At 43.8% G+C, this 27,714-nt stretch overlaps 1 protein-coding gene across 4 annotated transcripts; it reads right to left on the bottom strand.

Moving 5' to 3' along the window:
- On the bottom strand, positions 1–27,714 carry LOC148020954 (DExH-box ATP-dependent RNA helicase DExH6-like). Of its 4 annotated transcripts, XM_087698786.1 has the most exons (18): positions 27,264–27,714; positions 10,379–10,469; positions 9,487–9,808; positions 9,336–9,410; positions 9,180–9,224; positions 8,694–8,784; positions 8,551–8,609; positions 8,323–8,454; positions 7,729–7,781; positions 7,526–7,559; positions 7,324–7,413; positions 6,198–7,229; positions 5,027–6,106; positions 2,467–2,939; positions 2,248–2,371; positions 1,698–2,135; positions 493–591; positions 1–416 (listed from the first exon to the last, which is right to left on the bottom strand). In XM_087698786.1, the coding sequence occupies exons 1-14, from the start codon at positions 27,592–27,594 to the stop codon at positions 2,547–2,549; spliced, it is 3,828 nt and encodes a 1,275-aa protein (XP_087554912.1). In that variant the 5' UTR covers positions 27,595–27,714; the 3' UTR covers positions 1–416; positions 493–591; positions 1,698–2,135; positions 2,248–2,371; positions 2,467–2,546. The 4 variants fall into 4 exon arrangements, with proteins under 4 accessions (XP_087554912.1, XP_087554914.1, XP_087554913.1 ...); XM_087698788.1 differs by lacking the exons at positions 1–416; positions 493–591 and adding an exon at positions 26,949–27,050 and having other exon boundaries at positions 810–2,135; positions 27,264–27,396; XM_087698787.1 differs by lacking the exons at positions 1–416; positions 493–591 and having other exon boundaries at positions 810–2,150.

The following is a 27,714-nucleotide window of genomic DNA, read 5'->3' as shown; positions in this document are numbered from 1 at the left end:
AAAGGCATGTGCCCAAAGTGACGATGCTGCAAAGATACATGTGAAAGATTGGTCACATCCAATATATGGTCAACACACCCAAAAATGAGCAAGAAACAAGCAAAGGGTAGAGGTTGCCATCCTTGGCACCTCTTACAAAAACCAAACTGCCATGGGTGATATTCCATGAAGAACTGGCACAATGCCTATTGCTATCAATTTCTTTCACAAAACAATGCTTGCTTCCTTTCATGGAAAGCATACATGTCTGAACATTCAAATGAATATCTTTGAGATGCCCAAACCACCAAATTGATACCCATGGAATTCATCCATTGCCTCATTGCATCTATAGTATTGCCTGTTGCAAAATGAAGGTGACCAAAGTTTGTCAAGGCCACAATTCAGATCCTGGTAGATATGAATGTTTGTATATGCTGCAAATGGACAATAATATATCAATCATATGAATGATCAAAAGGAATTTCTTGACATCTTTGCAATCGTGAGTACCTCTGTGTCTTCTTGTGCTGTCCAGCCGCTTCATTCTTCCCCCTGATGGCTGCTGCTGCCTGGTAAGTGAGTCCTTGCAACCCTTCCTTCTCCCCTACACTGCAACTCCTCATAGATCAAAATGTACTGATGACATTCTGTATGCTTTATGTTGAAAAGAAAAAGGTGGATAGCATGTTACACTGTTCTTACAATAGTGTTGTGCAACAATGTCTGTAATCAATCACATGGAACTCTATTCCATGGCTTGAGTAACTTGAGAACATGTTCCATAAGCCTCACCATTTCCTGTCCGCAAACATGCAGTGTGATAAAGCTATCCTAGGGTGTATATATGGGTGATATTTTAAATTTCTTATTGATGATATGAGAATATCGTGTGATGCTATGTTGAAATGGTTTGTCTTGGGCCTTGTATCATCTTATACTGCTAAGCTTGTCAATAGATCATAGCGAATGATGTGGCATCTGCTAATATATTTCACCCCCTCATCCCTCATTCCGATGTATCTTCCCGTACCAAGTGACTATGTCTGTGATGGAGATGCAATTTCCACTAGAGGTTTCAAGAAATTGCCTTTGGATACCCGTTTGATATTATTGATTTCAGTGTTTTAGTCTCTAGAATTCCTGTTACGTTGTTTGGCTTGTATGAGAACGTTGCTCTATCTGCCCTACCAATGTGAAAATCTTGTGGGTGCTAGAGTTCATGCAGCCATGCCATTGTGGAGTTACAGTTATCAATCCTTGATAAATCTGAAAAATATTCGTACATTGAGGTGGGGAACAACTTATGGAAACACAGCTTAATGTGAGGCAAATCAGCACAGCCATAATTTTCCAATAGGAGGGGCTAAATTTTTGCATGCACGGTAATTTGTTGAATCCAATGTCATCACTATATAGCTGGCAGGCAAGTTCAGACTTCGCATCTCCCCTACACCTCCATTGGCGTAAAATATAATACGTGCAGTTGGAAGCACTTATCTCAAGAATACATGAAAGTCGAGAATCGATTAAAAAGTATTGTTATCAATAGACAGACCATTTTAAAAATGCTGAAGATGGCAACAACCACCAAAGGAGAAAATGGCAGATTAGAAATAACCAGAGAGCACATTCCTTGAGAAGTATTTATATTTCCAAAGTAACCTTGTCCAGCATTAAATTGAATTCTTTACCAGAAAAGGATAAGGTATCCTTACCCTGTATGGAAAAACAAAATGAGGAGATTTTCCTTGTATGATCTCAAAAGGAGTTCCTCAATGTAAAATGACTTTGTTCCCAAGGTGATACCCTATTAGAAGACTCTTGGACCAGCAGCAGGTCAGATCAAACTCATTGCTTTCTTGCAGTGATATCCAGTGTACAATGAAACTGTTCTTTACAACCAGTAATTTACATGTTATGAGACTGCTCTCCAGTTCACTGTGTGATCTTAGCCGATCCGAGATGAAAAGCTCTCCCATCAATGATATATGCCGCAGAATGAGCACTATAGTTCCATTTCATCCAGACCAGTAATTTAAAGACAAAGGATCTGTTCTTCTTCAGCAAAATCACCCAATTTTTGGCCATAATTGGTCCACACATTGCAGCCAATAAATCACAGGTTGTGGCAGAATGACAGCCTCCAGCCCTACCTGTTACTTTTGAATCTGTTTTTAGTTATTAGACATAATCCTTCCTATCAAAATGGAATATACACAACCCCTTCCTTAGAAAATGACTGCCTTCAGCAGAACACACATTTACCTGCAAGTTCGATTTCTAAGATCATAGACTTTTCTCTGTTAGACGCACTATAAACTGTTGGTTAACTTTGTATCAAAAAATATATATTGTACAGTGCACATCAGCTGAAAATTTATGAGGTGATCTGCAAAATACAGGGCGTTGTTTCAGCTATTTTGATAATCCCAAACTTCAACAGAGACCTTTAAAAATACGTACATGAGTGCATGGTAAACTTACTCAAAAACTTCAGCAATCATGTTAGCTGTTAACCAAGACCTATGACCATTAGACCGTAAGGATGTGTAAGCTGGACTGCTTCATCCAAAATTGTTTCCACGTTGTCTCTTGGTATAATGACTGCTGGACTTCTTTGCTAGAAAGAAAGAATGTGCACCCATCTGACCTTGCCTATTAGAGTATCTTCTTTCTAGAGATAGAAGCTTCTCACTGTTGCTTGAACTTAGGTTTCTCTGTGTAAGACCAGGTTTTCGAAAATTATTTCGATGGCTTCCTGTTGCTGGTTTATCCTGCATGGCAGTTACTGAACTAGAAAAATCGGATCTTGAGGTGCTCGTTGACCCCATTGCAGTTGAAGCTGATGAATTTTTTCGCATACCATCATCAAACGCACCATCGTACGAAAATAAGCAGGCAATAGCAAATAAAGAGTTCCCAAGAACAGGAGGTAATAACTTATGAGGATTCCTTATCTGCACATCCCCACCCCCAAAAAGAAAAAGTTCAAATCATGTAAGTAAACTGCATGACAGTCAATATATGGAGGTAGGACAGCAAAAATACCCTTTTATCTAACTTCAACTAGCCTTCCACCCTTTCAAACATTACAAACTTATTGGCAGAACCACTGTTTCCAAATCACAAGGTCTAAGTTTAAATAAGCATCACAATCGTTTCCAACTGAAAGGTGACATGTATCCTTAACACCAACCCAGACATACGAACTTTCACCAAAAGAAATGTAACAAGTAAAAATGGTTTGCTATCATGACCTTAGCTTTTTGGTTATGAAGTAAAAAGGTCAAGAATTACAAAACCTTGCCTACATCACCAAGGATTGAAAGAAAAGGCATTACAAAAGCCTGCTTTCTACGAGAGGGTAGGTTTTTTTGTCAGGACTCTCAAAATGGCCAGGATCATCATACAATGCCCAATACTCAGACTCAGCTGAAGCCACAGCAACAGTCTCCTAATTTTGGCTAGAACATGAAATGGGAGCCAAGCCAAGAGAGAACATGCAGCCACTATGAGAGCCCCGAGTATCCAATTCTCTAGCCCAGTCAGAGAGAGAGAACATGCAGCCACTATGAGAGCCCCGAGTATCCAAAACTCTAGCCCAGTCAGAGAGCAAGTGTAGCCCTGCAATGTTATAAAGTTACAATCAAACTCACTTGTGGGGAATTCGTGCATTAGCTGCATTCCCCACATGAAAGCACCAAGGTGCGAAGTGTTTACATACTTGATGATGGTAAAAAAGAGTTGAAGATGGCCTTAAAAGCCTTGCAGGGTCTGAGCTGCTAACTTGAGACAAGATGGAGTAACCTATGGTGGACCAAAGGATGGTTCTAAATCTAACCTTATAATGCCTAGATAAGTGCAAGAATGGGGAGGGATAGGACAGAAATGGGGGTGCAGGGCACCAAACTTGTGCTCCTATAAAGATGTGTGGTTCCAAACTCGTGCCACAAATAAAAATGCAAGCTTTGAGAAATGGAAAGTATAGTGTTGTCCATATGATTCATAGACCCCAAAATCTAGTCAAAGCAAAGAAATAAGGAAACTCTGAGTGATGAAAAGAAAATCTTCCAACTACTAAAAGTGTTTGCCAATATTTGTCTTTGGAAATCTGCATTTGGATTGTGCAGTCCAATGATTAATCCATTCAACACAAGCCTCATTTAAGAGGAACTGCACCATAGTAACCATGCAATGTGTTTCACAGGGTAGAAACGTGAAACACATTTCATTATTGAAACATTTCAATGCAGCGTTTTGCCTATCTGTTTCACTCCAGAAGAAATGAGAATTTTTATTTAAATTTGGCTGAAAATAGGTGTTTAAAATCTGTTATTCTATGGTTTATGTGACATTTCACATAGGATGTACCAAGGGGAGAAACTTTTCACCCTCAAGCACATCATTTCAGGGGTGAAACTTTTAGTGGTTACCTCGAACTGCACCAGCAAAAGACTAAGGTCATCTTCTACATATACACTGGTGCATAAACTAATCCTTTTTTGAAGCAATGCACAATTCAAACAACTTGTTCCAAACTTTTGTGCTCTGGAGATTTTTGAAAGTGGGAAATGTTACATACTTCTGGCTTGCACTAGTATACAGAGCAACTATCACACCCACCAGCTTCCACCTAATAAGAAGACTCAATCAACAGAGCTGACTGAACCAATTATTGCATCTCAAATGCAAGTTTCTGGTTATACACCCTGTACAGAGATAACCTATATTGCAGATTGCTTGCAAACGCATCCAAGTACTAAAACTTCAAGTAGGTCACTTAAGGGCAGAGCTAACTACAGAGTACCACTTCATTGGCCTGACTCACAAAAAAAACGAAAAACAAGAGGACAGCTAAGCTGATTAGAGAGTTTATGAACCATCTAATAGCACCCTTGCTATATCCAGTACTTTGAGTGGCATCTTTGGCTTCACCACTCTGAGTTGAAAAAGCTACATCTCATCATAAGCCTGCAAAATGAGATTGAAAGAGAACAAAATAATTACAGACTAAATTATTGCCAATGTTTATACAAAAAAGTACCTTAAAGGCAATGGCTGCTGCAAGCCTCTCCCTTAGGCAATAAATTTGAGCAGCCTCCACAGCAGTAGCCTCAAATTTTAACCATCTGTCAACTACAACGGAAAGTCGATTGTTAGGATTTGACATCAAATCTTCTTGCTGTTGATCTGTTGCCTCATCTTCTTCATCACTACTGTCACTCTTTTCTTCTTCGTCGTCTAAATCATTGCTTCCCATGTCCAATGGTGCAACCACCATTTCTAGTGCAAGTAACAATAGGGGATGTGGTTTCACAAGGGAGCTGTTTCTGATATACATCCATGCTTCACCTCGAGTTACTTCATCAAACACCAATATTGGCTGGTTCATATTTTCTTGCCGTTTATCATTATTAACAAGATGAAAATTTGCAGAATGTGGATGAATACGAACTTTCAAACCCTGAGCAGTTTGAACAACAGATTTCTGTCTATTTGGGAGAGGTGGCAACAGACATCCAACCATCGGATAGAGCCCAGCAACAAGCAGTGCCCCTACAATTCCAGGATCTCGGGCATTCAGACTGCAAGGATGAGGCCCTTGAGGTATTAAACCTTTTCGTGCAAGCTCCCTCTGAAGTTGCTGGCGCATACCAGCAAGCATAGTCATTGTTCCTGCAGATAAAAACTTCTGCTCACAAAATCTCTTCTCAAAGCCCCTTGATTTAGCTTGTTCCCAATGGTCAAATGCAGAAACTATGGCTAAGTGATCACTATAACCCCCATATTCAGATGCTAGTTCTTTTTTAGCCGCAAATGCCCTCCTCCTTTGGTCTGGACCTGTAGGCAAAACAAATGGATCGCGGTACCCTGCTGCACAAGCAATGGTCAAAGCAGGATCAAGGCAATTAAGCAAAATTCCTAGAAGCAGCATTTTGCTCGTAGATGGATGTACAGGCAATGATCCCAGTTGCCTCCCCAATTCTGTCAACTTTTCATCAGGTGTCAAAGCTCCAATATCACAAAGCAGATTGATAGCATTGCGAATAGATAGCTCGTTTGGAGGGTCCACTGCCTTGGAAAGAAAATCTTTAATAATAAAACTTGAATCCAAGAGCTTCACCTGAAGAAAACAGCCATTATAATGTGGGTCAATCATATTAAAAATATGTACACAACAAGATATATGCCAAAAGACAACAAAAGAAGCATACCTGCAAGCAAAGTTCTTCAAGGGGTGTTCTTTTTATTTCAGGCACCTGGAAATCAGGTAGTGCATCTGCCCGAGTTTTGGAATATAAATGATAGCATACACCAGATTGACAGCGTCCTGCCCGTCCTTCTCGCTGTCTGGCACTAGCTTTTGAGATCCAAGATGTTTGAAGGGTTGCAACATTGTTATAAGGGTCATAGCTTTTTTCTTTCACACGGCCACTGTCAATAACGAATACAATATCATTGATTGTAATGGCAGTCTCTGCAATGTTTGTAGCCAAAACAATCTTGCGAACACCTGGTGGTGGACTCTTGAATACTTGCTTCTGCTCAATAGAAGGAATCATAGAATGTAAAGGCAGAAGTAAAAACTTCCTGGTGTCACCAAACATTGGGGATGCTTGCAGCCGCTCCCTTACACGTGTGATGTCTTCCCATCCAGGTAAGAAAACAAGGACAGCTCCATTTTGATCAGGAGGAAAACCAGCAGTAGTAGTGGTACAAATTTTTCGCAGAAGCCGCTCGATCAACTCAGTGTCAACCTCTTCCTGATCAATACTACTAAGATATTTTTCAAGTAGTTCAGCCTTTTTAATAGCCCAGGCAGGGTCATTATTTCGTTCTTTATGTTTAAGAAGCAGATCCTTCACTTCTTGTTGCCCACCTCGTTCTGCCCAATCAAAAGCAGTGGTTCCATCATTTGAAGATAGATTAATGTCTGCGCCACGAGAAAGGAGTAATAAAACCAAATCACTTTTGCCTTTTGCAGAAGCAACCATGAGTGCTGTGGCTCCAGCCAAAGAGTGCTGATAATCACATAAGCTCTTGCTGGGACTTCTTGCAAGCATCTCCATCAGAAGCTCAAAATCATCTTCTAACCATGCCAAGGAAATAGCCTCATCCATGGCAGCTGCATCATCTTCATTCAATGGAGAGTCCATATCTTGAACATCAGAAGCAGCAGCAGAAACAATAGAATCCTCACCAACCTCTGTAGCAATGATAACATCCTCCAAATAAAATGTTTGCACCTGTTTGAGGGTGGATAGAAGGAATTAGATTTGATGGAATATGCAGCACTAAAGCCAACTACCAATGAACATAAGATAACAGCTTTCTATATACCGGATAAGTAAATCCTGGAACTCTGATAACAGGACAGTTGTTGAAATATCCTGAAAACAATTCAGCATCCAGCGTAGCGCTCATGAGTACCTGACATTCACACAAGTTCTCATTGATGTCAAACTTATACATTTTGACCCAAATACAGATTAGAATGTATACAGTCCAACTAGCACAGTAGAGTATAGGGACAGTCACTGACCAGTCTTAATTCAGGTCTCAGCACAAGGAGATCCCTGAAAAGTGCAAGACTTCAGAAAAACCTTTGGATGAAAGTTAAAAAGCAGCTGCAGAGAAAGAAAAACCAATTTAAAAACAAATGCCCTAGTGGTTTTGCAACACTGTTTGTACCTAAATGAGAGAAACATGAGAGTTGTTTACACATCAGTTGATTCGATGTCTTACCGAAGCGCTATTAGCATAAAGTCAGCAAAACAATCCCTTTCATGTATTTCATCCTGCAAACAAAAGGACTTATCTCTTGACTTCAAAACACAAAATAATAAGGAGATAATTATTTGGGTCAAAACACAGCAGGTTACGAAACTGACAAACATTACATGAAAAAATATTAAAATTTGATGCAATAGCATGCTAGTTCTGTGAAGATATGCTAGGGTTTGCACTGAGGGAACATAGAAAGTACAATCATGACTAAAACACAAAGGCATCAAACAGTGACATGCAAAACTCAAACCCTAAACACAAAATGCAAAATGCAAAATGCAAAAATGCAACCACAAGCAGAGAAGAACAGCCGACGTGCCAACGGCTCTCATGGGAGGGGTCGATGTGACTAGTATTAAATAACACACAAGTATCGGAGAAGGAACAATTAAACTCTCTGTGTAAAGTACTATCAAAAGTCAATTCTGCTGCTTCAACAACTATTAAGATAAAGGTCAATCTAAGACAGCAAATGAACAAATAGAAACCGTAAGACCTCATGTGAATATAATGTGGATTTTTGCTACTTAGCATTAAATAAACGAGCATTACCACTATGATATGAGTTGCTTCAATTGATGGATTGGCATCTTCAGCATCAGCATTTACTAGCTTTCTGAGCAGCACCCCATTTGTGCAAAACATTAAAGATGAATGATTGCCACCCTTTGCCTCAAGCTTGATCTACATAACACAGATCTCTATTAGCTAATGCATGACTACCATGAACATCTTGCAGCTTGATAACAAAATCCAGTCCAGTATGCAAACAGAGTCCACCTGATATCCAACAGTTTCGCCAATGGATTCCCCACGTTCCATTGCAATACGTTCAGCAACTACATGAAGCAGACATGGACACAGGTTAAAGAGCCTACCTTACATACACAATAAGATGTTTCTGTGGTTAATGCAAATGAAACCTGAGATTGCTGAAATGCGGCGAGGTTGTGTACACAAAATTCTACAAGGTTGGCCTAAACTCCATTGATGGTCGAGTATGAACTGAGGAACCTACATCACATGTCAAGCTACATCAGCTGATGCTTTAGACAAATAGCTTGATCAATACCAGATCCTCCATATTTACTGTCTCACTATGCATAGGACAGAGAGAGATTGACATGAATCTGGCACCAGGACCTTGGAGGCAACTGAGAGCATATGTATTTTAGAGCTAGCATTTGACAGGAACTGGGTTAATAGGGGGCCTGAAACCTTTCATCCCACAAAACATTTCAGTTACAAAACAGAAAGTCTAATGTGAGATAACTTTTCTGATGCTTTCCCCAGCATGTTTGCTCCTAATAGACAGCTGAGATCCCCCATGGAAGGTTCTATTAGAGAACATTACTTTAATGTTATAACAAACAACACAATTACATTTTTGGCACTTCTTAGAAACAGACCTGTGTTGTCTTTCCACAGCCAGTCTCCCCAGCAATAAGCACAACCTACAATAAATGTGATTATGGATTAACTTTAGCATATAGGGAGCTACCAGGATTGCCAACCAAAGTATCATTAATAAAATCATTTTCTTAATACACTCGCACACATATTACCTGATTTTGACTCACAGCTGAAGTTATCTCATCCTTGAATTTGGCAATCGGCAACTTTGCCCTCTCTTGAGATATCTACGTAAGAGAATTGTCTCATCAATTAAATGCATGCACCATGTCTGTCCAATGACACTCTTGGAAAGGTTCTTACCTGCTGCAAACTTGGCATACTCCGTATTCGAGCACCAAGCATAGCCACTTGCTTGGCGATGTCAGACTGTCTCATCAGAATGTTTTTATCACCAGAGGGTGCATGTTCTTTTGATTTTTTGAAACTACTTTTCTGTCCTTCAGAGGCAGGAACCCCATCTAGTTTCCATGAAGCATCATCAGCATCAGGAGGAAAACAGGTGAATAGATGTTGGATAGCAGCTTGTGATTCTGCTGAAAAAGAAAGAGGGGTGACTACAGATTTGTCTTTCTGTGGAAGTCCTCCTACTTTGTACACAGTCAGGCGACGCGCCTCCCCGTTGCTGCCACAAATCAAGGAAACACTTCAGTATGCCAATTAGCCATCAAAAAGGAAAATACCTTTACTGTTCGATCTGAGATATCCATGAGTCTCACCACAACAAAAGGTTAATGAGTAACCTTTTCATAAGATTGGAGATGAGTCAGAAGATTTCTGAAACCCATGGTTACAACAACCATGGGTTCTCAAGGAAACTTTCAAATATTTGTGCCTATGATATTCCCTGCATTCGTGACAACCTACCTAGACTGGGAGCAGATTTAGTTAATCTAACTTTCTACAAGCACACGAAATCTCCCAAGTCTAGTAAGATGCATCACTTTATGGAAACTTTATTTATGAGTAATGAAGTGCACACCTACTTCATTTGCCATATTTTATACAATATAAACATAACAATTATCATCGCATGTATACACATCAGAGTTCTAAATAGAAAAAAAAAACCTTAGTCTCTCTGCATATGCAAAACACCCTCTCAATATAAACCATTCAACAGACAGAAGTAGCATTCTCTGTCAAATTTGCAGCATAAGGACATTCTGAGATGACAGCCAGAGATGAGGCATACCCATGACTCTTGGACTTCATACCCATCTTTCTGCAGAAGTTATGAATAACAGCTCTTTCATGATTACTCAAACCTGCTTCAAATGTCATCTCTGCACAAAAAGACCACAGTTTACTTGTTAAAATTCTCTACATGTAAAAAATATGTATTGAACAATACCTATATCAGATAAACATTACTAGTATGCTAGATCCTATAGATAATATTTGGGGTCACATTCAGTGGACCTACGTTTTCATTGTCAGATGCAGCAGCTTCCAGGTCGGGACAGACATTTTGCAGCCCTTGGGGCACTTGAGTATGTTCAGTCCCAGGAACCCTGGATCGAATTGTGGTTGTTTCATACATAGGCTGCCCCAGCAATATTATCTGGAGTCCCGATATGGGGGTGCAGGTCTTTCCCAAAAGACTCGGAAGAGTACTGGGAGGCCATTAATGATGATGATGATGATTGCTTGCATGATATGGACCAAATCATTGGTACCCCATGAGATTGTTAGAGATTTAAATCTAATAATTCCCTATGTTTAGAAGTGGATTTGAACCACTGACCCAAGGATTTTCAGTCAAGTAGAGATCAGAGTAGCACTTTTGGTTGCAAAGGCCTTAATTCAGTCTGTAACTTGCTTACAAGGATATGAGAGCCCACTAGGTATAGGTATCTGCGATTGGCATTGACTTCCTCCAAATAGTTAGCAGAGAGTCGAGGCACACATTGTTAGTATGCAGAGATGAAGTCGTGGTTTGGGATACATGGGTTATGTATGAATGCATTTCTACCGCTACACTATAATTATCAGGTTAGATATTGTCAAAACTGATACAGATCATACGTGGATGCACCCTCCAGTGCCACTGTCCAGCATTGTGGAAGTGGGTGCACAGATTGATCGTGAAAGATGAATGCACAGAGAGAGAGAGAGAGAGTACGAGAGAGAGAGAGAGAGAGAGAGAACTCAGAAAATAAAAAAGCTAAACACTGAGCAGATTGGGCAAAAAAGATACAAGAGGCTGTGCATGTATGCCCTCAGCTTGTGGCCTCACCTCACAAGTACAAACAGACAGATGCAATAATGATAACCACACTTGGGGGGCAGTGCCTAAATAGGCAGGAAAAAAGGGGGAGAGAATGACTGGTCGGCCAATCAAGACAGTCTGATAGGGTGCAGTTGGCCTGGACTGCCAGTCCACTTGGCCTGGCTGACTACCCCAGGCCTGCCCGCCTGCTGCCCTGCACCTGCACTGCCTGCGCTGCCCAGAACTGCCAGCACCTGGCTGCCCTATTAGAGATCATAGCCTGCACAGCCGGACTGTGCAGTCGGACTGCCACGTGGCAGTCCGACTGTCTGCAGCCCAGTCGGCTGCATTTAATGCAGCCGACTTATTTCCAGGCTGCGCCCTATTTCTGGCGCCCCATTCCGTGGCAGATTTCGACTATTTATAGTCGACACTTTCAGCAGTCTGCACACTTTCCTCTGACGCAGATTACAGACCGGTGACGCGCAGTTTTCTGTCTCTGTTCACAGATTTCTAACAGCAGACAGTGCAGACTGCAGCAGACTTCGAGGTAGACAGCAGGTCGCATCGTCGAGGTGGAGACACGCAGTCCAACGCACTGCACCCGTGTATATCTTTGTATTCAGCATTCTATATACAGCAGATCTTCATCGTCCACTGTCTCTTTCTCTCCCTTCTCTCTCTGCGTTCTCTCTCTCTCAGTCATACGCTTCCGCACCGCTGCACTCTGACATGGTATCAAAGCAGTGTTTAAGGGCTGACTGAGCGCAGAATCAACCTGAAGAGGAGTTTCCATCGCGACACAAATTTGCGTTTTTTGCGTTTAAGGGCAGACAGGAGGGCTGCGCCTTGGAACAAGGCTGAAACGAGTGTGGGCGCACAGGAAAGGAGTACAGGTGGTGGATTTGCTGCTGTTTACTACTGTTTGACGCGGAGGAAGTTTGAGTTTTCAGCCTACAAGTGCAGGTTTTGCTTTTTCATCGCCTCCGGCGGGTGAAGAAGGTTCAAGACGCGGAAGAGCCTTAGCAGGCTGAGTTTTCCCAGTCAGAGGAGGCTGCTTTTGCGTTTGTGAAGGCATTGCAAGTGAAGATGTCTACAGAGATGGACTTGGAGTTCCAGGCGATTATGGACCGGAAGGTGCCTGTCTTACCGGCTCTTCCTACAGATCAAAAGCTCGACGGCGACAACTACCGCATTTGGCGCGTCATGATGTTGGCCATTCTTGAGTCCTATGATTTGGCGGAGTTGGTACAGGAGGAGATTGACCGGCCCTCGGTAAGAGATGAGTCCAAACTCTCTTCCGAAGCTCGTGCGGAGTTAGCCAAGGCCCAATCTCATTGGGACAAACTGAATGCCAGGATTCGATCCTTTCTCTTTCTATCATGCACTGCAGCCGTGATCGCTCACATCGAGCACTTGACGATGGCTCGTGAGATATGGCTGGAGCTTGATCAAATGTACAATCGGATGACGCTAATGAAGAGGGTTTCTTTGGAGGTACAGATGCGGACTTTGTCCGTAAATAAGTCTTCTTCGCTACGGGAGCACATTAACAAGCTAAGGCACCTACAAATGCAGGTTCAGAATGCGGGGAAGCCGATCTCCTCCGAAGACATGGCGATCACACTACTGTCCCAGTTGCCGCCACGATTCGGTACATTTTACTCTGCCCTCATTGCTTCTGGGCGAGAGTCTACTCTTCGGTGGGAAGAGTTGGTTCCTATGGTCTTGGACCAAGAGGAACAGTTAAAGGGACATAATGCTTCCAAGTCGGAGGCGCTGACAGGTCAAGCCTCTCAGAAGAAGGGGAAGGACCAAAAGAAGAAGAAGGGGGATAACAAGTCCAAGAAGGACAAGGAGAAGGACAAGGACAAAGACTCCACATGCCATATTTGTGGAAAGACTGGCCATTGGAAGAAGGATTGCCCTGACAAAGACACGAAGGACACCAAGAAGAAGGAAACCAAGGATTTTGGAGCAGTGGCTGCACCCTCATCAGCTGCATTTCTTCATCTAGCTGTCATTGAGGACGCTTTACCGAATGCTTCTGATACTGCGATGACGGCCCCCCAGGCTCGAGAGTGGATTGTTGATAGTGGTGCCTCACGGCACATGACTCCTTCATCAGATGGTGTTGCCCAGTTGCGACCCTCGCGTGGGCAGGTTCTCCTTGGCGACAGCTCTTCAGTTTCTGTTGCAGGTCGGGGTAAGATGCAGCTTATTCCGGATGGACGAGGTGGTACCCATACCTCAGAGGTTTTGCATGTACCTGATCTAGGGTACCATCTCCTTTCAGTTCATAAGATTTGCTCCCTTGGTCTTCTGGTGGAGTTTGACAGTACTACAGTGCGAGTCCTTGATCGTGAATCGAGGAAGGTTCTATCATCTGGATATGAGGAGAACGGCATTTACAAATTGAAGTCTTCCACCGCCCTCTCTACTCTTCTTCTTACCTCACAGTCACAGTCAGAGTTATGGCATGCTAGGTTTGGTCACCTGAACTATGACTATCTTCGGAAGGCGTCGCGTGGACAGCTTGTTCGAGGGTTGCCGGATATAGTGGTGTGCCAGCAGCCATGTGTCTCCTGCATACGGGGGAAGCAGCATAGGGATGCCATTCCCCACACAGCTTCGCGGCGGTCTACTTTCCCGATGGAGCTAGTATCTACGGATCTATGTGGCCCTATGAGGAATGAGTCCCTGCGTGGGAGCTCGTACTTCATGCTGATCGTGGATGACTACAGCAGGATGACATGGGCCTATTTTTTGGCACTCAAGTCAGAAGCTTTCTCGCACTTCAAGGATTGGCTTCTCTTTGAGGAGAACCGATCAGGCCGGAAGTTGAAGACCTTGCGATCCGACAAGGGAGGTGAATTTGTGTCTAATGAGTTTGCTCGGTTTTGTGCAGATAGAGGCATTCACCAGAAGTTTGCCAATACCAATACTCCTCAAGAAAATTGTATTCTTGAACGGAAGAACCGCAGTGTGATCGAGATGGCGCGCACCATGATGGAGCACCGACAGACCCCTCAGGTTCTGTGGGCCGAGGCTGTGGCTATTGCAGTCCACATCCTTAATCGATCCCCTACTTCGGCCGTGGAAGGGATGACTCCATTTGAGGCTTATTTTGGGACGAAGCCAGATGTTTCTTACTTTCGGGTCTTTGGGTGTGATGCCTATGTTCACATTCCCAAGGCTCACCGTGATAAATTTGAAGCGGCTTCTCGAAAACAGGTATTTGTTGGCTACAGCTCCCAGTCCCAAGGCTACCGATTGTATAATCCCGTCAATCGGGATGTATATACTAGCCGTGATGTGCGGTTTGTGGAGGTTCCGGCTACTTCAACGGGTGAGGAGCATCCCGTTCTTGGAGATCCAGGGGAGAGTTGGGCTCCTTCTACAGTTCCACTGGAGCCCGTGCCTTTTGATTATGATTCTGTTTCTGACACAGAGTCTACTGTTCCACCGGACCCCTCTGAGGAGTTACCACCGGTGGATATTCCAGAGTCTTCTGCTAATGGAGAACGACGAGGGGAGGTTCGGCCTCCTCCTCGCTGGGCCCGTGACACACTCCGTGATTCAAGGATCGAGGGGGTTCCTGAGGAGTGGGGACCGCAGGATGGTCCGCGGCGGTCACAAAGGCACCAGGCGCATTCTTCGGAGCTTGTTTGCTCCAACTATTGTTTGATGTCCCGTGTTATGCAAGATCGAGAGCCCACCTCCGTGAAGGAGGCTTTACAGTCCGCCCCATGGAAGAAAGCTATGGAAGCTGAGTTGGAGGCTATTGAGAGGAATGGCACTTGGTCACTCGTGCCACGCCCCCCGAAGAAGAAGGTGATTGGAGTCAAGTGGGTCTTCAAGACCAAATATCTCAGTGATGGTACTTTGGATAAGCACAAGGCTCGCCTTGTTGCTAAAGGTTTTGCCCAGCGCCCAGGGATTGACTATCATGACACTTTTGCCCCCACAGCTCGCATGGCAACCATTAGAGCTGTTCTTGCTTTGGCTGGCCATAGGAGATGGCTTGTTTATCAGTTGGATGTGAAGTCGGCCTTCCTGAATGGTGATTTGGAGGAGGAGATCTATGTTGAGCAGCCTCCTGGCTTTGGTTCTTCAGATGGGAAAGTCTACAGGTTGAAGAAGGCCTTGTATGGCCTCAAACAGGCCCCACGAGCTTGGAACGAGAACATTGATTCGTTCCTCCAGTCTCAGTTGGGATATCGGCGGTCCAAGGCCGATCCGCAGCTATATGTACACACTTCCGAGGATGGTTGTGTGCTGTTTGTACTATATGTTGATGATTTGATTGTCACAGGTGATGCTGCACAGCAGGTCCAGGAGACAAAGTCAGCTTTACATCGGACGTTCGAGATGACGGATTTGGGTCTACTCCATTTCTTTTTGGGCCATGAGATTTATCAGTCTCAGAGGGGGATCTTTCTCTCCCAACAGAGATATGTACAAGAGCTCTTGGTGTCTTTTGAGATGGAAGACTGTTGGGCCCTCTCTACTCCTATGGATCCGAACTGGAAGGCCACTTCCCATTCAGCTTCTCCTTTGGCGGATGCGTCCCGCTATCGACAGTTGATTGGGTCTTTGATTTGGCTTCTCAACACGAGGGTTGATCTATGTTTTGTTGTTGGGCTCTTGGCAGGGTTCATGAGTGAACCTAAGACGGTGCATTGGCAGGCTGCTCAGAGGATACTTCGGTATCTGAGGGGGAGGTCTGATTTAGGGATTCATTACCCCGCAGGGACAGATGGGTCAGATCTTGTACTTGCAGGTTGGAGCGACTCGGATTGGGCCGGTGACGTGGACCACAGGCGGTCTACTACAGGTTACTGCTTTACTTTGGGTGCAGGTGTTATTTCATGGAGTAGCAAGAAGCAGCCCATGGTAGCCCTTTCGTCTACTGAGGCGGAGTATCGGGCCGCGTCTTCCACCACATGCGAGGTTGTGCGGCTTCGGAGATTGTTGGAGGAGCTTGGGTGCCCCCAGACTCGTCCTACATTGCTGCGATGTGACAATGAAAGTTGCATTGCCTTGGTAAGAAACCCTGTTTTTCATGCCCGGACGAAGCACATTGAGATCCAGTACCACTTCATCCGAGAAAAGCTTTTGGATGAGACCATCACTGTGGAGTATTGCAAGACGGAGTACAATCTTGCGGATTTATTTACGGAGGCGCTTCCTCAGGCTCTACTTCGGCAACATTCCAGATCCCTCAGGCTTCTGCCCTGTCCAGGCTCTGAGAGGGGGTGTTAGAGATCATAGCCTGCACAGTCGGACTGTGCAGTCGGACTGCCACGTGGCAGTCCGACTGTCTGCAGCCCAGTCGGCTGCATTTAATGCAGCCGACTTATTTCCAGGCTGCGCCCTATTTCTGGCGCCCCATTCCGTGGCAGATTTCGACTATTTATAGTCGACACTTTCAACAGTCTGTACACTTTCCTCTGACGCAGATTACAGACCGGTGACGCGCAGTTTTATGTCTCTGTTCACAGATTTCTGACAGCAGACAGTGCAGACTGCAACAGACTTCGAGGTGGACAGCAGGTCGCATCGTCGAGGTGGAGACACGCAGTCCAGCGCACTGCGCCCGTGTATATCTTTGTATTCAGCATTCTATATACAGCAGATCTTCATCGTCCACTGTCTCTCTCTCCCTTCTCTCTCTGCGTTCTCTCTCTCTCAGTCCTACGCTTCCGCACCGCTGCACTCTGACATGCCCATCCTCTGGTGACTGTCCACTTGGCCATCATGTCAGCCCAACCTGTGAGAGTGCACAATGGGAGAAGAACACAAACACGGAGAGAAGGGAAGAGAAAGACTGCAATGAAAGAAGAAAATAGAAGAAGAAAACCTATACTGAATCTGAATGAAAGCTGAATACAAAGGTGGACTAATTAGTGAGACCTCCCCCGTCCAACCTACACACGAGACATGACACAATCCATATCTATTGGGTGTAAAGTCCCTTAATCTCCATGTTATAAACTTATACGGTGCGAACACACCCTTATTTGTACCCTAACATATAAAATACATTTTATTCTGTGTACCAGGACTTTTTTTGGTACACTCATCTTGGGATTCTCTCACTCTCCCTCTCAACGTTGCTCCTGCTCCATTTGTGTCTCGCATTCCATTGCACACTCATCTCGACAAACTAGTATCAAAGCTGTGGCAAAGGTTGTCAAAAGATGACGTACCAGCGAGACAGTAGGGTTTGCGGGGAGGAACACGGAGTGAACTCAGCACGGAGAGGAGAAGAGAAGAGAGAAGAAACTTTGATGAATGGAATGATGAAGTTCTAAATCATGGAGCGCATGTGATACAAGGGAACAAGGGTGCCATAGCACAAGGAAGATGATGAAGACAGCCACGAACCATGAACCAAGAACCGCAATGTCCTCCTAAAGGGGTGTGAGGGTAGTGGAGAGACTGGAGAGAAGAGGTGACGGATTGAATGAATCAACTATAAGGAATAAATGAGAGAGTGGCCTATAAATAGGCACAGTTAGTCTAGGATGGTGCCCCTTTTTGGGGCTGCAAACCCTGAACACAAACCCTAAATGCAAAACACAGAAACACAAACTGCGGGTGAAGGGTGAAGGGTGAAGGGTTTCTCAACACCCCCTCTCAGGCCCAAAAAGGGGAACAAGATAAGAGTGAGGTGGAGATGCAATGCTACATGCTGAAGAATGCTCATGCAGCAGGTGCCATTTGGACAGTGTCCCTCCTGGGGAAATTGTTCACTTGCCCAAGCGCCCTAGTACAAAGATGATGAAAACATGCCATGCATAGGAGGAATATCCGACTTTGTGTTGTGCTAAGAACCATAAGAATATGCCCGTACTCGATCTCGGGAGGTGGCTCCATGCTGACCAAGTGACCAAGGCAAAAAGAGAAGAGGAGGAAGAAGATGTAGAGGATCCCTAAGATCCAAGAATTCCACTAGAAAGGAAAAGTGCAGTAAAGAACAGTAGACAGAGTGAATTGGAGAACCCAAAACTCAACCTTGGGAAAGAAGCCACTAGCTCCGTGCATCCATACTGGAAAGAATACGAAGGCCTTGTCACCAAGTCGCGACTGAACCTCTGAGGTCCCAATCTAGGTGGTACCTGAAGATCCTGAGTATCAGTAGAAGAGATGACTGGTCAAAGACAGCCACCCCAAGAAAGTAGAGGATGGGTGAAGAACTTCATGTGGAGTAGGTTCCCCCTCTGAGGTGGGAGGTGAAGGGGCCCCCGCTGAAGTCGAAGAAGTAGTAGATGCCCCCTCTAAGGGCAAAGAAATAACATCCCCCTCTGAATCCCCCTCTGAGGTAGATAGGGAATCCAAAAACTCATGGATCACGAACTCCAAAATGTCTAATGACGAAGGAAGTGCCGCCGGTCGTGCTGAAGAAGGTATCTGAGGTACCGAAGAGCTCCTAGAGATAGCCTCTCGAACCTGAGTAGTCGATGGTGGGGAAGGGTAGGGCTCAGAATGAGCAAGAGGTGGGCAAAGGCAACAGTTGTTGTCTCTCAATGGAGCGGACTGGGTAGCCAAAGAAAAGGAAGGAGTCGAGAAACCACTCTCTCTCCAAGGAGCAAACTGACGAAGAGACAGTATCAAACAATCATTGTCTCTCAATGGAGCAGATTGCAGAACCGCGGGCTATGGTAGCCACTCTACCCGAAAATAGGTGGGAGAAGACCGCAGCTGGCATTGCGACAATCTTCAGTAGGTCGTAGCGCCAATGGATCCTCCATGTGCCGAAAGGACTTAGTGCGCATCGGATGCCTCTTATTGCCTTGAGCATAGTACTCTGATAGCCGATGCAGAACGATCTCTGTGGCCCAAAAAGGAGAGGTCGCATAAGGAGTGCCTTGTGGAAGACGCATGTACTCCGGAGGGGTGGGGAGCAAAGGTCGAAGTCGGCAAGCATCGGTGGTGTGGCCGGTGATGCCATAGTAGGAGCATCCAGGAGTCTGGTCATCTGTTGGTGAAGAAGCCATGGATACCAGTGTGCCTTGTTGAAGAAGGAAGAGGTCAACCACCATGAACCACGAACCACAATGCACCTCAAGGGGTGTGAGGGCAGTGTGAAGCACGAACCACAATATCCGCCTCAAGGGGTGGAAGGGCTAGAAGTGAGCTGCCATTGGGAGGAGGATGCGACCAACAATAAGAGGTTGCAACCAGTAGAAAAATGCATGTGAGGAGAGAGAATGACTAAAAACGCAAGCAACAGGTGAGAGAAAGACTAAAAACGTAGGCAAGACCGCCTGCAAGAGCAAGAGACTAAAAACGCAAGCAGGACAGCCTGTAGGAGAGAGAAAGACTAAAAACGCAGGCAAGACAACCTACAAGAGAGAGAAAGACTAAAAACGCAGGCAACATGACTATGATGACATGGTAGGCTGTACGGCAGTAGGTCTGCACAAGAACAGGAGTCGCCTGGCTGGAATCAACTTCAAACTGCATGAAGAGGGCTGGAGATCAGGCACCCCAACTGATGGAGACAGCAATGGACAGCTTTGGCTGAGATGTCCTCCGCGAACGGGGTGTGGGCAACAAGCTGAAACACCTGAAATCTGCAAAAACGAGATTGTTTTCTGAATGAAGAGTGATCAGCAACAGCCACTTTGCTGTAAACACTGCAAACTGCGGGTGGAAGGTTGGAAATAGGCGCCAGACTGTAGATGACAGCAAGGGACAGCTGAGACTGTGATGTCCTCCGTGAAAGGGGTGTGGACAGCAAGCTGAAAACACCTGAAACCTACAAAAACGAGATATTGATGCAGTGGAAGAAGAAGAGAAGTGGATGCCGAACCCACCACCGGTCTTTGCCTTCACTGGAGTGGAGAATCTTTGCCGTTGTTTGAGCAGATCTAGCTCTGATACCATGTCAAAAGATGATGTACCAGCAAAACAGTAGGGTTTGGGGGGAGGAACACGGAGTGAACTCGACAAACATGGAGAGGAGCCACGAACCACAAACCGCAATGTCCTCCTGAACGGTTGTGAGGGTAGTGGAGAGGCTGGAGAGAAGAGGTGACGGACTGAATGAATCTGTTGTAAGGAATGAATGAGAGCAGCCTATAAATAGGCACAGTTAGTCTAGGATGACGCCCCTTTTTGGGGTTGCAAACCCTAAACGCAAAAACGCAAATTGCGAATGAAGGGTGAAGGGTTTCTCAACAAGGTGTGTGCACTTCCCAAGGACAGTGTGAGTCAATTTCAGCATGTGCGCATGGAGGCAAGTTGTCACTTTTGCAGGCAAGTGATAGTGTCTTCCGCAGGTAACAACCCACCTGCAATGCAGCAGTTATCGTGACCACAGGCAGCAATTAGCATGACTGGCGTGATCAGATGATGACCAGTCGACAGGTCAGGCATGAGGCAACAGGTCAAGCGTGAGGCGATAGGCCTAGCAGAGACCACGTGATAGGTAGGCAAGTGACCGGCGAACAGGTCAGGAGTGAGACGACAAGCCTAGCGGAGACCACGCGACAGCAGGCAGGTCAACGATGTCACATTTCGACTTTTTTTTTTTGCATATTTTGTTAGATTTATTTCTACAATCTGTTCCCCTTCTCACTGATGGAGGTTCGCATTCGTAAGCACAGTTCTCAAATTTGTGCATATTTATGTCTGAAATTTTGGGGGTTTTTCCAGATTTGATGATGATGCATAATAGTGACATTGGACCCAGAAATTGCAGAAACTGTGCACATCGGCCTTGAAAATTTTGGGGCTTTTCATATATCAGTGAAATTTTACTCAACTAAGCCAAATTTACAGACATTGGTGCACATTTAGACCTGACAAATTTGGGGCTTCTGCAAAATTTTGCTAAATTTACTTGTTTTATGCTCTTGGAAACATATATTAATGCAATTTGGACAAATTGGTCAGTGAAATTTTGGGGCTTTTGCTAAAATTTGTGAATTTTGGCAAAATTGATATGTGAAGTGCACATTGGGGACATTGCTAAAGCAATCTTGATGCTGCAAGCAGGGAAATTCGAGTTTATTATCTCCCACTTTTGAGATTTTGAAGAGATTGCAGAGAATTTTGGTGTTTGTGTATCAAAAGTGCTTTTAGGCACATATATATGCAATACACATATTTGGCAGCTCCTATTGAGTTGATGTATTGCTAAATATTCATGGTGCAACAGTCTTAGTGATCATTCACAAATCTGAGATTGTTGCAAATGTATTTTTGGTGATATTGCTGAAGTGGGAGTCACCTTGCAGTGGTGTATGCATGGATTGTATGCTGAAGTCTCACTTATATTGATGAAAGCCATGCTTTCTACTGCTGTACATGTATTTGGATCAAATCTTGCTCTTATCTCCTGAAATTTTGGGCTGAAATTAGCTGAATATTCAGCCTAATATTTACTGTCATAAAATACAGCATTGGTACTTGGCACTTTGCTAAACAATGGCCACTAATGCTTCTAGCAACAGTCACACTAAATCCCTTCTTGAAATCAAGAGGTTTGATGGCACTAGCTTTGATTTGTGGAAGAACATGATGCAAGGCGTTTTGTTTCTCAAGGACTATGATGATCCTCTCTTGGAAATCAAGCCTACAGCTATGACAAATGAGGATTGGGCTAGACTCAACAAGAAGGCCATTGCATACATTAAAATAGTTGTGTCTGATGATGTACTTACAGACATTAAGCGTCTTGATACAACTTATGCCATATGGAAAAAGCTGATGGACACTTATGAAAATACAACTCCAATAAATCAAGTGCTCATACGCAAGCTTGTGAACAATTGGATGAGTCTAAGCCAGCATCGGAGCATTTGCGTGCTTTCATAAGGATTTTGAGTCAGTTGCGAGACTCTGGTTTGCAACCCTTCAATGATAAATTAAAGGCCATTTTCTTGTTGATGACTTTGCTTGATAGCTAGGAGTCTAGCAGCAACCTTCCTTTAACCTTTAATGGTGTTAGGGGGTCTATTCTCAATGAGGAGATCAAAAGAAAGTCCAGTGGAAAAAGCAATGGTTCAGCCTATCATCTTAGAGGCAGGTCAAATAAGAGTACTATAAGAAATAAAGGCAAAAGCAAGAGTAAAAGCAAGGGCATGTTACTTGCTATCAGTGTGGGTGTAAAGGGCATACAAAGCCCAATTGTCGATATTACAAGAAAGAGCGAGAAAGAAAGAAACGAGGAAAGAAATAGAAGGATGAAAAGAAAGATGATGACAACTCTCCCTCAAAAGAAGTCGTGAAGGCAAATGTTGCATCTAGTGTGGTCATTGAAGAGTTCTCTGACACTGGAGAGATACTTATTGCAACCTCATGCAATGATGTAGATGTTATGGCAACAGCAAGTGATATGCACGTCACCAAAAAGGAGGTGATTGATGCCTTACTTTCAGCTCATGATCGGCTACCCAATCATGGATAGTGGACAATGGTGCCTCTTTTCATGTCACTCCCTCTTGAGTCTTTGGAGTCATTTTCTAAATACACTGCAGGTTGCCTAGGCAAGGTTTACATAGGCAACAATTATGCATGTGAGATAGAGGATGTAGGTACAATTCACTTGGCCCTTGAAAATGGCAAAGAGCTGATTTTACAGGATGTCAGATATGTACATGGCATAAAGAAATTTCTATTGTCAATTGGGCAGCTCGATGCAAAAAGATATTTTACTACCTTTAGTGGTGGATCCTGGAAGGTCCACAAGGGCTCTATGCTAATTGTTCAAGGCAACAAAAAGGGGACTTTATACTATTTGCATTGTAAAGCATTACCTAGCAAGTTTTTGGTTGTGGTTGAAGTTTATTCATAGATGAAACTTTGGCACAAAAGACTTGGCCATATGAGCCAAAAAGGCCTTTAGATTGATGTAAAAGACTCTAGTCTTGACTTTTGTAATGAGCCTGTCCAAGGGATGACCATATCTCTAACACCCCCTCAATCTCTCAAATCTTAGACGCGGCATAACACTAAGGGATCTGAAATATTGCCAAAGTAAAACCTTTGGAAGTGCCTTCATAGAGACAAGTCTACCTATTGGACAATAGATCCCTAGATCAAGGCTTGGAGGTCCCCATCCCCCTCAAGAGCCGCAAAACCCTTTGAGCAACCTGCAAATGCACCATCTTGGGTTCACTCGTGGACCCTGCTAGCGAACCTACAGCAAAACATAGTTCAACACGAGTAGTGAGGAGCCAAATCAAAGACCCAATCAATTGCCGATAGCAGACAGCATCAACCAAAGGAGAATCTACATGGGCTATAGCCTTCTAGTTCAGATCCGTAGAAGTCCAAATAAACTTGCATCCCTCCATCTCAAACATAGTCAAGAGCTCCTATACATATCGTTGTTAGGAGACGAAGATCCCCCTCAGAGTCAGATAGATTTCATGACCTAGGAAAAAGTGAAGAAGTCTCTTATCCGTCATCTTGGACTTCTCATTAAGTGTTACCTTTGTCTATGCAACCATCTAAGTATCGTCATGTGTCGCAATCAAATCGTCCACATAAAGGACAAACAACACACAATCTCCATCTGAGGTGTGTACATAAAGCTACGGATCGGCCTTGGAGCGCCAATATCCCAACTTCTCCTGGAGGAACGAGTCGGTCTTGTCATTCCAAGCATGAAGAGCTTGTTTGAGGCTGTAAAAGACCTTTTTCAACCTATATGCCTTACCATCCGAGAAGGAAAAGCCAAGAGGCTACTCAACATAGATCTCCTCCTTCAAATCACCATTCAAGAAGGTAGACTTCACATCAAGCTGGTAAACCAACCATCTTCTATAACTAGCTAAGGTAAGCATGGCTCTAATGGTAGTCATCCAAGCTGTAAGTGCAAAGGTATCATGGAAATCCACCCCTCGTTGCTGTGTAAAGCTCTTTGCAATGAGCTGCGCTTTGAGCTTATCCAAAGTACCATCACTATGATATTTGGTCACAAAGACCCATTTTATACCAATCACCTTCCTATGAACGGCCCGAGACACAAAATGCCAAGTGCCATTCCGCTTGTCATAAGGACGTGAAATTTTATTGCTTTGCTTAGCATTTGATTAAAAGTCGATCAAATGTGTCAATGTGACTTACACATGTGTGATACAAGTCAATTATTTCATTGTGTGGGACCTAGAACCTGGAGATATTAATTGGTACCAAAGGCAAAAGTTGTAATAAGTTATGCGTGGCAAGTACTAAGTGATACCCGTTGTCAAATTTTGGCCTAAACCAAAATAGGTGCAATAGCATGAGACTCAACTGAAGGGTCTGCCATAAATGAGTTTTAAGAGAGACTTAAAGAGAGAGACTAATCACTCACAAGCTGTAGAATAAAAACAGCCGAGCTAAGCACATAGTTAATAGAAATTAGCTACTAGCTCATCCTTACAAAAATTAAGTGCCAAGAAGAACGCAAAGATAGATGTATATGAGAGAAGACTTTAGGGTATCAACAAATATAGGGCCAATGAAGTGCCTTGTATATAAGTCCATAGGAGGTCATCTCCACTAGCTTGTCAAAGGCTCTAAGTACACTTAATATTTTGAAATTTAATTTAATAAGCTGAATAATGCTGAAAATTTGAATTAGAAGATTGCCACTTGCCAAAAATTGTCTATGTGAGTAAAAAAAACGTTTCCAAGGGCTGATGAAAGTGTATTCTAGCCATTGTGAGAGAAAATGAGAATATTAGAGAGCAAGAAACAATTGCTGATGTGGTTTTGCAGCCACCAGAGATCAATTTTACAGTATGTGAGAGTAATTTGAAGCTCTCCAAGAGTAGATGACAACAGCCCAAGTTCCTTTGAGTGCAAATGACACCAAAAAGAGAGGACAGTGGTCTTTTTTGGTAGTCCTAGGCTATAGACAACAGCTTCCATGGCTATTTAAGCAGGGCAGCAATAGCTTTTCAGCATTTCTCGCGATGAAACTCTGAAATTTCTCTATCTACAACATTCTCTCTCATATCCCAACCATCTCTCAAGTTATCTTAGCATTTTCCATCAGTTTGAGCCATCTGAGAAATAGATTTTAGTCAATCTTTGCTATAAACTCTAATTTACAACAAAAATCAGGGTTTTGACAGCCACCTCAAGTACATACTCAAAATTGAGGGCTTAGGACTTGAATTCCAATAATTGAAATTGAGGAATTTCACGGAGATTCAAGAGGTAGGGTAAAATCCAATCCCAAATCAAGGGGCAATTGGCCTAAATTGCTTCTTGATTGTACATACAGCAAGAAGCTTTTGGACCACCAAAGGAGATTGCGGAATCTCAGCTTTTCTCAATCCATTAGCAATTAAAGAGGGACGCCAATTTTTAGGATCGACTGTATGTCTATTGTCCAAGATTAGGGCCATGAAAACCTGCAAGAAAACTCTTCTTCTCACCAAGAAATCATGCTCTCAACACACAAGAAAGGCACACAAATGTTTATTTGTTGATTATTGTAATTAAGCGCTTATTTAAGGAATTACCACCCTTTTCAATAAGGAAGCTGCTTGCACCACTCGATAGTATCAAACTCTTGCTCCATAACCTTTTTCCAATGCTGTGACTACAAAGCCTCCTTTGCACAAATAGACTCTCTATCTTATATATGGCACGGATCATCAGACAATAGTTAATACAAACAAGCTTAGTAGTGTGTGTCAGGTTCCTCCAAGTCCATCTTAGGACTGCCACTTCTCAAGGACTCCCTCAATCCTTGAATCACAAAGTGTGTCTCAAGTTCATTGAGAAGGCCGGATCTCTTCTCATCACATTCCATTTACTAAAATCTTTGGAACATCCACTAGCGAGGGTTTGTTCGAACAAGCTGATGGGGAAGTAGTATCCTCATCCGAAGATGAAGCATCTCCACAAGGCACAGCATGGCTCTCAGCACTACACAAAGACTGACATCAGAATCCTCTTTCTCCTTCAATATTGACATCCATGGTTAAGAGGGGATTCTTTCCCTTTCCTTGTATTCTGCAAGTTTCAGCATTTGTCTTTGACATTGCCTTATTTTCCTTTTTGTATTTTCCCTTTGCATTGCATAACTATCATCATCTTTGTAAAAAGACACTTGGACAAGTGAACAATTTTTCCATGAGCGACATTGTCTAAGTGGCACATATTGCATACATATTCTCATCATGTAGCATACTCTTTGGATCTCGTTGTGTAAAGCACCCCTAAGCAAAACTTGATCTATTTTCACTAGCAATTCTTCTATCACATTACCACCACACCTACATACTTTTTCACCATTTTTTCCTCATCATCGACACCCGCAAGTAGTCAAGATAGCTTGTTTGTTTAGTAGTAAACTGCAATCTCACTCACCTATGCCAACAACATTATGATATATGATCATCACCCAATCTGACAAAAACCTATAATAGTGTGTTAGATATAAAATCAATGATGATGCAAGGTAACATGAAAGAAGCCCTTAAATCAAGAAGCCAATATTGAGAGCAAGTGGATCAAGTAATTAAATAGTATCAAGTGAAGAAGCAACAAGTATGTAATCATCCGAGCTATACTCCAATACATTTATCTCTTTCACCTTTCTAGTAGATCATCTTGGGGACTTGTATGGTCGTGTGTACTAGTCACATGGCAATTTTGAACTATGGGATTGGTTCATCGTAGCTAGCACTCCCCAAACCTAGTCACAAATTGGATCAATTCTCTCAGTTGGTGTGATAGAAGATGCCATTGGATACAATAGTACAGATGCTTAACAATGCAATGTCTAATTAGGTAAGAAGTTCTAAACACAGATATATAACAAATGTCTCCGAGGAGTATCATCGTGTTCAAACAAACTAAATAAATCAAATAAACAAAACCGACAAATGCAAGCCCGAAAGCACCATACGCTGGTCAGGGCTAGCTCGAAACTGTTCCAAGCGCTCTGCCATACTGATGCGGTTGGCCTCTGGGACAGGCCGCTTCCCGGCACGCATGAGGGAGCCCTTTCCGGCCATGGCGGGGGTGTCGTCGGAGGGCAGGAGCACGGGGAAAAGAGAGGAAGGGGGGATGGTGCTGCTGCTGCTAGTGTCGGCGCTGGCAATGCCGCTGCTGCTGCTGATGGTGGCGGCGGTGCTGGTGCTGCAGAAACGGAGGCAGAGGAGGAAGGCCGGCGCTCTGCTAGTGCTGCTCCTGGTCGCAAGGTTTCGCGTTGCACATCTCAAGGTCGTGGTCCTCATACAGCACAGAAGAAATACGTCTCGGCGTTCCTCTCTCTCTCTCTCTCTCTCTCTCTCTCTCTCCCCAAACGAGGAGCCCGCTTAAGTCGTGGAAGCGGCTTGATCCCACCCCGCTGCAGC

Source organism: Lygodium microphyllum, chromosome 18 (assembly GCF_053477565.2).
Source record: "Lygodium microphyllum isolate KBCC chromosome 18, Lygodium_microphyllum_v1.1.10, whole genome shotgun sequence".
NCBI lineage: Eukaryota > Viridiplantae > Streptophyta > Polypodiopsida > Schizaeales > Lygodiaceae > Lygodium > Lygodium microphyllum.
The sequence above is the reverse complement of the archived record's forward strand: the minus strand, read 5'-3'. Positions and strand labels throughout refer to the sequence as shown.